The 12798-nt window shown below is 45.7% G+C and overlaps 1 protein-coding gene across 1 annotated transcript in view; it reads right to left on the reverse strand.

Annotated features, from left to right (window-relative positions):
- RIPOR3 (RIPOR family member 3) overlaps positions 1-12798 on the reverse strand; it is a 192757-nt gene that overhangs the window by 85331 nt on the left and 94628 nt on the right. Inside the window, exons 4-6 of the mRNA XM_077460523.1 lie at positions 11945-12023; positions 9832-9855; positions 9684-9737 (exon numbers count right to left, since the gene is read on the reverse strand). Coding sequence (XP_077316649.1) covers positions 9684-9737; positions 9832-9855; positions 11945-12023 — 157 coding nt within the window. The remainder of the gene's footprint in view (positions 1-9683; positions 9738-9831; positions 9856-11944; positions 12024-12798) is intronic.

Here is a 12798-nt window from a genome sequence, read left to right on the forward strand (position 1 = left end):
TTCCTGAATGAACACAGCCAGTGATCAGTACCGATCACTTCTGTTTCAAGTGATCGGACCAGACCGCCTTGAGAACGAGTAAGTATGAACATCTTCCTTCTATAGGGTAGTTAGTATAGTTGCTGGAAGGTGGGTAGAAGCAGATTTAAGTTTAGTAAGTTTGAGCCCGGACTTCGACATTATCAATGTAGACCCATCGGTGCCTCCTCATCAGTGCAGCCTCACCAGTGCCCACCAGTGCAGCCTCAGTGTACATCAGTGCAGCCTCAGTGTACATCAGTGCAGCCTCACCAGTGCCCACCAGTGCAGCCTCAGTGTATATCAGTGAAGCCTCACCAGTGCCCATCAGTGCAGCCTCAGTGTACATCAGTGCAGCCTCACCAGTGCCCATCAGTGACCAGGTACCTGCTTCCACTTCTGGGTAAGATCGCCATAATCGTTGTGTGGCAATCTATGCAATTTCCGGCCCCTCCTCCTTCCCCCCTGCTGCCTTCTGGGAGACACACAGGTCCCAGAAGACAATGGGACCATTCAGAAAGAGCAGCGCAACTTGGGCATGAGCAGTAGGAAACAGGCTGTGAAGCTGCAAGGCTTTCCCTTAGTGAAGATGTCGGGGCCTACACCCAGAACCGATAGACAGATCGGCTTCGGGTGCCGACATTTCGGGATCCCTGGACAGGTAAGTTTCATTACATTGAGCCTGGGTTCACACTGCTGCGGAAGCGAGAACCGGATGTGATTCGCACCGCACTGCAGTGCAAATCACATCCGATCTCTGTGCGATGTGAGTTCAGCCATACAGATAGTATGGCTGAATTCGCATCGCCCCGCCGCAAACTCGCACGGGACCCTTTTTTGGTCCGCAACTCCTGTCCGAGTTTGCAGATCGCACTGCGATATGCGGACTGATCTGGGGGTGTCATTAACATTTCACTGACACTCCCAGCAGTCCGCATAGGGCAGTGTGAACTGCCGGCGGGAGGCATGCAATGCGGGAAAACGCCGCGAATCCGCATTGCTCCGGTGTGAACCTGGCCTGAAAGTCAGCCACTACAGTATTTGTAGCGGCTGACTCTTAATTTTTCTTCCCCAGGCTGGAACTCCACTTTAAATATCACTAAAAGAAAGTTTTATCTGTCTAAAGAAAAAAAAAATAACATTTTCATTTGTTTACAGTGTTCCATGACTGCACAATTTTCATTCAAAATGCACCAGCGCTAAAAGATGAAAATTGGCCTGGGCAAGAAGGGGGTGAAAGTCCCCAGCATTGAAGTGGTTAACTGTCCAATCACAGGCTAGGGGGTGGGGAGGTGACTAAGTTGTGCTGTCAGGTCACTAGGTTGGCTGACTAAGGGAGAGACCAGACCTATAAGTGTTACTTAACTGCAGCAGAGAAAAATCGGATATACTGCCAGACAGGGCTATGACAGAGCTGTGCAAACCTCAGGACTGGATAAATAAAAAAATAAAAATTCTTTGGCAGTTTAAACACCCCCTGTCTGTATATGAATGTCACTGCTATATTTTGCTGTTTGTGTGGAGCCCAACTTTAAAGAGGAACTGCAGTCTGCTCACATAATTTGTATTAAAAATATCCTTGCCATTCTGAAGCTTCCCTCCAACCACTTTGCATATTATTTTATATATCGTGATTCTGTACTTGCCAAATATGCTGCAGAAATCTCCCTCCACTGAGTCTGGCTGCAGTCATTTTAACTGTGGGCAGCTGAAGCTATTTCCTGTTCACTTCCTGGATTTACACAGAGGCACATCTCCAGCTCTGCAGCTCTCATTGGCCCTCTTATGACTCACATCCCCCACCCCTCCTGGCAAACTCACCAGAGAGAGAGAGCTGTGCATGATGTTATAAGCCTAGGCTAAAGACCAGACAAGAAAACAGAAGTGGGCTGTATAAGGGATTTACTGGCAGAAAAAAAAAATGTTTTACTATCCAAAGTTAAAACAACAACAAGGGCAGAGGATTTAATAGATGGAAAGATGAAAAAATGACTGAAGGTCCACTTTCATGTTTTCACAGTTCAGAACGCTGTCCTATCGGCATTCAGAACATATTTGACGTAACGATCTAATAATTCTCGTGTTTACTGAATGTTCGCACACAGATAGCATGGAGATAATCCCCGATGGGAAACAAACTCTTATTTTCTTTTAAGTTTTAGAACAAAAAGTTTCCCAATTCCTGGCAGCCTGACGTCTAAACTATTCTGGAATTTGGTCCAGATCCGGGCTCCAGAGGGAAACATAAAATTCTGATGTGACTCATCTTGGGTTGCAGCGTCAGGTACCAGACACACACAATGGGATAACGACCTCGTTGTTTTCTCTTACAGCTAATTTAGGATTATTGGATAGAGATTCTGGATGAAGCCGGCAGAGTAATGAACAAGATGGGCTTGTTTAAGAAGGTGGTGCGATGGCAGCATGCAGCCAGTCCTGGAAGGTGACCAGATGCAGGTTTTTAACATAACTGTCTACACCACCATCACAACCATCACCACGACCACCACCACAACCATCACCACGACCACCACCACAACCACGACCACCACCACAACCATCACCACGACCACCACCACAACCACCACAACCATCACCACGACCACCACCACAACCACCACCACCACCACCACCACAACCATCACCACCACAACCAGCACCACCACCACCACCACAACCATCACAACGACCACCACCACAACCATCACCACAACCACCACCACCACCACCACCACAACCATCACCACCACAACCACCACCACAACCATCACCACGACCACCACCACAACCATCACCACAACCACCACCACCACCACCACCACAACCACAACCATCACCACCACAACCACCACCACAACCATCACCACGACCACCACCACCACAACCATCACCACAACCACCACGACCACGACCACCACCACAACCACAACCATCACCACAACCACCACTACAACCACCACTACAACCACCACCACCACCACCACAGCCATCACCACAACCACCACCACCACCACAACCATCACCACAACCACCACTAAAACCACCACAACCACCACCCTTCCCCTGAGCCCCTCTTGACTGCAGATCAGAGAGACAACAGGTAAGAATTCAATTCATCTGCACTCACACTTTCCATCTTCTGCATCCAAGCAGACCCTTTCTGTTGGCATCCTGATTTGATTTGAAGTTTCGGCTGGTTTGTAGGGGATGACGGTACCAGTCAAGACACAAATGTGGGACCCGCTCTTTGAAAATTGCGGGTTTGGATGTTAGTCTTGCTTAAAGTGGTTGAAAACCCTTTCCATATCCCCAGTGAAGTGGCTGGCCTTAGGTGATAGAGATGAAACAAATCCTCCTATGTAAGTTGTACCTGTTTCTCTGCAGTTTCTATTCTCTACATCCGTTCAAAGTGCTGAGAGTTCAGGAAAAAGGGGGGCGGAGAGCTTAAGTTACACTCTGCAGAGTTCAGTGAGAAGAACTCTGAGAGCTGATTGGAGGAAAGTAACACACACCCCCTTCACATAGCACACAGTTACAGAGCTGAGGCTGTCAATCAGCTGGAGGTCCCTCCCCTGTCACCAATTTTCTCTTGGTGTCAGGGAAACTTTTCGAAAGAGACTCATGCTGATAGCAGAGGAAGGAGGCAGCAGAAAGAAATTACACTTAGTGCTCTGGATAGAGGCAAGTACACACTATAGAGGGATATCTTATGTTGTGTCTGAGGTTTACAACCACTTTAAGGCCATTTCGCTTATACTCATGTTCTCCATGCTACCCTGTCCCTGAATGCCTGAGTTATCTATTTCCTGCAGAAAATACATTTTGAAAAAGTATTGGTACTTTGGTAAAATCCACAAACGGAGCCTTTATTTTCAGAAGAACAACGTATAAGATCCACACAAAAAAGGCCAATGTGTTTCAGCTATTAGACCCCTTTCCCACTGGGGCATTTTTCAGGCGTTTTTCATGCGCCCTAGCGTTAAAAAAGCGCCTGAAAGAAGCCACAACTGCAATCCCAATGTAAAAGCCTGAGTGCTTTCACATTGAGATCCCTTTCACACTGGGGCGTTTTTCAGGCGCTTTAGCGTTAAAAAGCGCCTGAAAGAAGCTGCAACTGTAATCCCAATGTAAAAGCCCGAGTGCTTTCACACTGAGGAGCTGTGCTGGCAGGGCGTCAAAAAAAGTCCTGCAAGCAGCTTCTTTGCAGCGCTTTTGGAGCGGTGAATACAACGCTCCTAAAGCGCCCCTTCCCATTGAAATCAATGGGAAGCGCCTGTAAAACGCCTGAAAAGCGCCTGAAAAACGCTATTGGCAGCAGCGTTTTGTGGGCGCTTTTAACCCTTTATTTGGCCACTAGCAGGGGTTAAAAGCACCCCAATAACGCTCGAAAAACGCTGGTAAAGCGCTGCTAGTTTAAGCGACGCTTTACGAGCGTTTTTCGGGCGTTGACATTGTAAAAGGGCTCTTAAAGCACTTGGGCTTTCACATTGGGACTGCAGATGAGGCTTCTTTCAAGTGCTTTACAGGCGCTTTTTTTAACGCTAAAGCGCTTGAAAAATGCCTGAAAAACGCCCCAGTGTGAAAGGGGTCTTAGGCCTTAAAGTGGTTGTAAACCCTAACAACACACTTTGACCTACAGGTAAACCTAGATTAAGGCTTACCTGTAGGTCCAATAAATATCTCCTAAACCTAAATGGTTTAGGAGATATTTGCCGAAAGACAGGCACCGCTGTCTACGGCGCATGCGCCGTAGACAGCGGCGCGCAGGCACACTGAGCGCGCAGCAGTCAATGGCGATATGCCGCGAGTGGCGGCTCCTGTGCGCATACGCGGGAGTGACGTCATCGCGGCTTCGCCGAATGACAGCGGCGGAGCAGCGAGACCCACCGAGAAGATGGATGCGCCAGTCTACAGGGGACAGCAGTGACTTCGATGGCTCCTGTGTCAGGTAAGTGACACATAATGGACTACTATGCGATGCATACGTATCGGCCTAAACTGAGGGAAAAAAAGTTTTTTTATATATTTTTGGGGGATATTTATTATAACAAAAAGTTAAAAATAATGTGTTTTTTTTTCAAACTTGTCGCTTTTGTTTATAGCGCAAAAAATAAAAACCGCAGGGGTGATCAAATACCACCAAAAGAAAGCTCTATTTGTGGAAAAAAAAGGACGTCAATTTTGTATGGGAGCCACGTCGCACAACCGCACAATTGTCAGTTAAAGCGACGCAGTGCCGAATCGCAAAAAGTGGTCTGGCCTTAAGCCAGCAAAATGGTCCGGTCTGAAAGTGGTTAAAGATTATGAGAAGCGTGTGGGGGGGGGGGGGGGCACCACTGCACACAGAAACCTAGCTAACATGCCAATCCCATGACTTTAACGCCTTCCTTGATCTAAAACAAGCAAACCAAAGAAGTCTGTGCTGCCTACCTGTCCTGGGCTGGTGACTGACAAAACATTAGAGCTATAAGAACAATGTGACAATCACAGATACATGTCACTTTCACATGATCAGCGATAGTGGCCTTGTACTGCTCTACTGACAAGCCTCTCTCGTACGATTTCTAAGTCTGTATAAATAAATCCCTGGCGTGTCACAATGTATAGCAATAGTATATTTTTTTCAGGAAAACTCCATTCCACCTTTTCTCAATAAAAAGCCATCCTTAGAAAGGTAAGCATTCAGGGTCAGGTCCTTTCATGCGCATGCGAAGATGGTCTTCTTCCATCTTCGGGGGTCTTCTCGCCAGGCTTCTCCGCTATCTTCTGCTCTTTTACTAGCGGAGGAGCCCGGCTTTCTCTTTCGTCGCCGCTGCCGTCTTCCGACTTCAGGGGTCTTGTCCCGCTCTTCGCTTCTTGTGGCATATGGTCTGAGCGCTGACAAGCTAACCCCCCCACCACTTCAACCTCTGCAGCAATGCTGGCAACACTCATACGTCTATTTCCCAAAGACAACCTCTGGATATCACACTGAGCACGTGAACTCAACTTCTTTGGTCGACTATGGCGAGGCCTGTTCTGAGTGGAACCTGTCCTGTTAAACTGCTGTATGGTCTTGGCCACCGTGCTGCAGCTCAGTTTCAGGGTCTTGGCAATCTTCTTATAGCCTAGGCCAGGGATATGCAATTAGCGGACCTCCAGCTGTTGCAGAACTACAAGTCCCATGAGGCATAGCAAGACTCCGACAGCCACAAGCATGACACCCAGAGGCAGAGGCACGATGGGACTTGTAGTTTTGCAACATCTGGAGGTCCGCTAATTGCATATCTTTGGCCTAGGCCATCTTTATGTAGAGCAACAATTCTTTCAGATCCTCAGAGAGTTCTTTGCCATGAGGTGCCATGTTGAACTTCCAGTGACCAGTATGAGAGAGTGAGAGCGATAACACCAAATTTAACAGACCTGCTCCCCATTCACACCAGAGATCTTGTAACACTAACGAGGCACATGACATCGGGGAGGGAAAATGTCTAATTGGACCCAATTTGGACATTTTCACTTAGGGGTGTACTCACTTTTGTTGCCAGCGGTTTAGACATGAATGGCTGTGTGTTGAGTTGTTTTGAGGGGACAGCAAATTTACACTGTTATACAAGCTGTACACTCACTACTTTACATTGTAGACAAGTGTCATTTCTTCAGTGTTGTCACATGAAAAGATAGAATAAAATATTTACAAAAATGTGAGGGGTGTACTCACTTTTGTGAGATACTGTATATTAGATGACAGATCCACTTTAAGTCATCCCTCTGTGAATACAGCATGCTGTAATGTGAGAGTATTTTTGTCTCTGTTCAGCATCCTCAGAACTTGTCATTTGGAACAATGAACCTTCTGATGGTCATTTCTGGAGCTCAGGAATGCGGTAGAGGGGTCATTATCTTACTGACGACCTTCAAATTACAGGCTGAGGATGGAGCTATTTCCTGAAAATGCTACAAATTCCACCCAGGCAAATAGCCAGCAAGGATTTCTCCCTAATGACAGAAGACGAATCAGGAGAGGGAAACCGGCCGATCAGTTTGTAACATGTCATGCTGATAACTGGTTTTCGAGGAGACAGCATCCCATGCAACCAAGTTCACTGGGAGACCATGGGCCTAAAATTGGCCGTGAACAGCGATGAGGAACCATTCTTAGGTCTTGTCAATGGTTCTTAAGGAGAAGAGGCCAAGTTCTAAAAATATTCTGCCATTAAGTAGGACTCTATGAATGCTGCGATTTATCTCTGCGTAACAGAAGGATGCTGTGTATCAGCTTGTGTATAACTTAAGTAAGGTTACGGAGGTCACAGCTGAAGCTGAACGGCATTTGGCGTTAAACTTCCACTAGCTGGAAACAATTAAATCTGGACTGGCGATGGTTCAAATTCAAGGCCAGCCAAATGAAGAGATGGGGGGGGGGTCGCAATCTTCATGGATGATCGCGGTTGGCATCCATCAAAGTTTTACAGCATGCTTGTAAATTTCTGCATCGTGTTGACTGCTTATTAAGCGAGATGTTATTTCTTCATGCAAAATATCGTACTCAAGATAATTCTTACATGTCCATATATTTAATGCATAGCTAAAGAAATGGTCAGAAGTGTGGAATCCCATCACGGTTGTTTCTGAGAAGAGATTCACTGTTCCTATGTGTCCTAGTGACCATTGTCTCCAGGACAGAAAAATCTAATATTTTAGTGTTGTAACTCAAACTGGAAGCGAGGGGAAATCTTGCAATGGAAACCAGCACAATCAGCTGGCCTCCAGTTAAAAGGAAACACAATTAGACAACTTCTAGTTGGAGGGAACATGATCAAACAGGGATCTAGTTGGAAGGAACATGATTGGACGGCCATCAGTCCGAGGGAACACATTCAGACAGGCTACAGTCTGGGGTAATACAACAAGGTGGCCTCCAGTTGCAGCAAACACAATCAGCTGGTCTTCAATTAAGAGGCAACACAATTAGACAACCTCCAGTTGGAGGGAACATGATCAAACAGGGCTCTAGATGGAAGGAACATGATTGGACAACCATCAGTTGGAGGGAACATGATCAGACAGCCTATAGTCGAGGGAAACACAACAGGGTGGCCTCCAGTTGGAGGAAACACAATCAGATAGCCTCCAGCTTGGGGTAATATGATCAGATGGGTCACCGGTTGAACGAAACAGGACTGGACAGCCTTCAGTTGCAGGGAATACGATTAAAAGCCCTCCAGTTGGGGATAACATAACAGGGTGGTCTCCCATTGGAGGAAACACAATCAGACAGCCTCCAGTTTGGGGTAACATGACCAAATGGCCTCTAGTTGGAGGGAACATGATCAGACGGGCCTTCAGTTGCAGGACATACAATTAGAAGCCCACCAGTTGATGGGAACATGAGTGGACTGCCCCCAGTTGCAAGGAACACAACCTGACAGCCTCTTGTTGGAGGGCATACAATTAGACAGCCTCAAGTTGCAGGTCATTAAATTAGAAGCCCACCAGTTGATGGGAACATGAGTAGACTGCTTCCAGTTGATGGGAACACAATTTAAAAGCCTCCAGTTGAAGAAAATGCAATTAGATGGCCTCCAGGTGCAGGGCATAGGATTAGAAGGCCTCCAGTTGATGGAAGCATGAGCAGACTGCCTCCAGTTTCAAGGGATACAACCTGACAGCCTCCAGTTGGAGGAAATACAATTAGACAACCTCTGGTTCTAGGGAACATGATTTAATGGGCCTCCAGTTGGTGAAATACTATGCAAAGGGTGATATCTGCAGCCACACAAATGTCACTTTCTTTTACAGTTTAGAGAAGTAAAGAAAATATGTGATTAGCTCTTTCAGCTGATACATCATATGACATTATAAGAAGACTCAGCACACCGGCTCCTGTCAGCTCCCGCCACTCTGCTGACCGCAACTATTTACCAAAATGGAAGAAATGTGTGACAGGAATCCATTAGTCGCGGCACATGTATGTGAGGAATGTGTGAGCGAGAGAAAATGACATCTGTCCTCCAGATGTGACAACGACCATGTCTCTGGATCCAGATTAACATGCCTGTCTGCCTTACTAAAGAGGACCCTTACAGTGGTTGTAAACCCTTACAGACCACTTTGACCTGCAGGTAAGCCTAGATTAAGGCTTACCTGTAGGTCCAAGAAATATCTCCTAAACCTACACGATTTAGGAGATATTTGCAAAAAGACAGGCACTGAGCATGCCGCAACTAACAGCGATATGCCGTTAGTGGCGACTCCTGTGCGCATGTGCGGGAGTGACGTCATCGCGGCTCCGGCCAATCACAGCGTCGGAGCCGCGATACCCGGAAAGAAGATGGACGTTCCGTGGAAGAGGGGACAGCGGTGACATCGCTGGCTCCTGTGTCAGGTAAGTGACACATAATGGGCTACTATGCATTATGCTTTACCTTTGCAGGGAAACAAAGAAGAAGTAAACCCATCAGGGTTTACTTCCTCTTTAACCCATGCACAATAATGACCCAGCCAATATTCTGGACAAGATAGCCAGATCCCCTACGAACAAGTGACCACACTGGAGACATAAAGCACCAACTTTCTACATCCCTAAATTTACCTGGTGCAAAAAGCTTTTTTTCCCTTTCACTTTTTTTTTTTTTTTTTTTTGGGGCAAAACAGGTATATGTAGAGATCATGAATTCACTTACTTTGCTAATATGGAATTCCAGCTTCCGGATGTGTCTTTCCATTAATCGAATTTCCTTAAAAAAAAAAAAAGAGAGAAACAATTAATAGAACCAGGAGTTCAAACATAAATGGGGAATGGCAAGGTAAACAAGAGAAGGTGAGACTTACTTTATCCAGATCATAAAAATAACCCTGCAATAAAAGAGAGGTAAAGTCACCGTGAAATATGCAGACAGATACATACAAAATAACATGCACACCTATGATTTTCCCGTGTCCCTGCAGAGCCCCTACAAACAACATTGGAACCCCTTTCCTTTGGATTTGAAATATTTAGGGGATCAATGTCTGACCACACAAACGCCATAGAAATCTATAATGCAGCTTTTCTTAGCCAGGGTTCTCAGGAATCTGGGGGTGCTTCCAGAGTTTCCTTGAGAAGAAAGGAGTGACAGACTGATCTAACCCAAATTGTAAGCAGTCAATTCTCCACTGACCACCAATGTAGGTGGTTATTTCTACAATTACCCCCAGTGTAAGAGGACATTATTACTGTACAGTGACCACACATCTAAGGAGTCACTTCTTCAATGGCTCCCTTGTGTAGAAGGTCACTTTTCCACTGACTGCCAATGTTAAGGGTCACTTCTACAATAACCCCTCATGTAAGAGGGCACTCCTACTGTACAATGACCACACATCTAAGGGGTCACTTCTTCAATGACCCCCCTTGTGTAAGAGGTAACTTCTCAACTGACCACCAATGTAGGGGGTCACATTAACAATGACCCCCAGTGTAAATGTCACTTTTCCACTGACCACCCATCTAAAAGGTCGTTTGTACACGGACCACCAATGTAAGAAATAAGGTCTACATTGACACCCAATATACAGAGTCCCTTCTATACTGACCACCAAAATAAGGTGTCACCTTTACAGACCTAAGGCGTTACTTCTTCAATGACCCCGTTGTGTAAGAGGTCACTTCTCCACTGACCACCAATGTGGGGGGGTCACTTCTACAATGACCTCCAGTGTAAGGGTCACTTATCCAATGACCATCCATCTAAAAGGTTGTTTCTACACAGGCCACCAATGTAAGAAGTCACTTCTGCACTGACCCCCAATGTAAAAGGTCAATTTTACACTGAACACCAATGTAAGGGGACACTCCTACATTGACTACCCATCAAAGGGGTAACTTCTACACTGACTGCCAATGTCAAGGGTCACTTCTATACTGACCACCAAAATAAGGTGTCATCTTTACACATCTGAGGGTTCACTTTTTCAATGACCCCCTTGTGTAAGAGGTCACTTCTCCACTGACCACCAATGTAGGTGGTCACTTTTTCAATGACCCTTAGTTTAAGGGCCACTTCTTCACTGACCACCCATCTAAGAGGTTGTTTCTAAATTGACCACCAATGTAAGAAGTCACTTCTACAATGACTCCCAATGTAAAAGGCCAATTCTACACTTATCACCAAAGTAGGGGGTTACTCTTACATTAACTACCCATGTAGAGTCACTTTTACATTGACCACCAACCAAAGGGGTCACTTCTACACTGACCACTAATTTAAAGGGTCACTTCAACATTAACCATCAATCTAAGAGGCACTTCTAAGAGGTCACTTTTACACTAGCCACCAGTTTAAAACTGGCCATAACTTGATCAAAATTAAGCCGGCCCAGCAGGGAACTACCGAATTGTGTGGCCTCCCCAGTCAATAAAAGTCGATTAACGAGACACGTTGAAAAACTTTCCAACGATCAGCAGAAAGGTTACATGGGTTTATATTGCTGTCTGTGTCCCCACTGGGGAGAGGCACCCTCTTTGCCCTGGTGACTATTGTCACCAAGACAGAAAGTGATGGGGAATCCACAATGTTATAGTTGTCACTAGAACACCCGTGTGTCCCCTTACTTTACTTCCAAGATAGGAAGTGAAGGGAAATTTCCCCAATGGAACACAGAGGAAAAAGACAGGCATTTTCACTTATTCTATTAAAATCTTAATTTCAAAAAAGAAAACATTTCAGACACTTTAAGGATCTTTGTCCCAAAAGGGATGCTCTATATTACATCAAACTTACAGCTATTCTGGAAATCCCCTCTTAATTAGAATACAGGAAAACAAATTAACAAACATCTGGAGATAGCAGTCTGATTGGCTGAGAGGTGATTACGGTGGGACACTGGAAGTGGAGAATGGACATCCCGCTCATGGCAGGCAGAGAGCCAGTTCTACTCACGACAGGAAAGATTTCATTCTTACCAGCCTGGAGTTGCGCTTCATGTCCTTCTGCTGGCCGGCCAGGAAATCCAGCTGGGTTTGATGTTCTTCAAGGTACTCGCTGCAAAACGTGCCAAAAACATTCCAGTTATGTGCATGCCAATCACAACACAGGTCACATATTACAAGGGGGCACAGCTGGATGTCAAGGCTGGAGATAGTAATCGCATAGAAAAATCTACCACTTAAAGGCACGTGGATATCCATCTGTGAAACAGCCTAAAGTTTTCATGAGTTCCGCAAGGGTGGTTTAGAATTAAAAACTGACAAGATCAACATCACCCAGTGATCCGATCCGACCACTCTCCCAACCGAACTCCCATTTTAAATCAGCTAAATACATTCCAGGTGCATCAAAACAAAAGCCTTATAGCTGGTGTTTTTAAGAGTAGAAAAGCCTATCTCCTGCCAGCACGCTGCTGAGAAGGATCCTGGTTCTCTGTGGGGTAACAGCGGTCACTCCACAGAGGTCTGACAACCCCCAGCCACAGCTCTCAAGTCTGAAAGGAGCGTGACATTTACTGACATTTTCTCTAGTCAAATTTTGTTTTTGTTTTTTAATGGAGTAGGGTTTTTGTACTGAGTTGGATAATTTTAGATGGAGTGGGGATTTTGGATGGAGTTGGATAGTTTTGGATGGAGTGGAGTTTTTGGATGGAGTTGGATAATTTTGGATTGAGTTGGATAGTTTTGGATGGAGTTGGATAGTTTTGGATGGAGTTGGATAGTTTTGGATGGAGTGAAGTTTTTGGATGAGTTTGGATAGTTTTGGATGGTGTGGGGTTTTTGGATGGAGTTGGATAGTTTTGGATGGAGTTGGATAGTTTTGGATGGAG

The sequence above is a fragment of the Lithobates pipiens genome, unplaced genomic scaffold (assembly GCF_037356315.1).
Source record: "Lithobates pipiens isolate NorthernLeopardFrog02 unplaced genomic scaffold, aLitPip1_a1.2 Scaffold_28, whole genome shotgun sequence".
In the NCBI taxonomy this organism is placed as follows: Eukaryota; Metazoa; Chordata; class Amphibia; order Anura; family Ranidae; genus Lithobates; species Lithobates pipiens.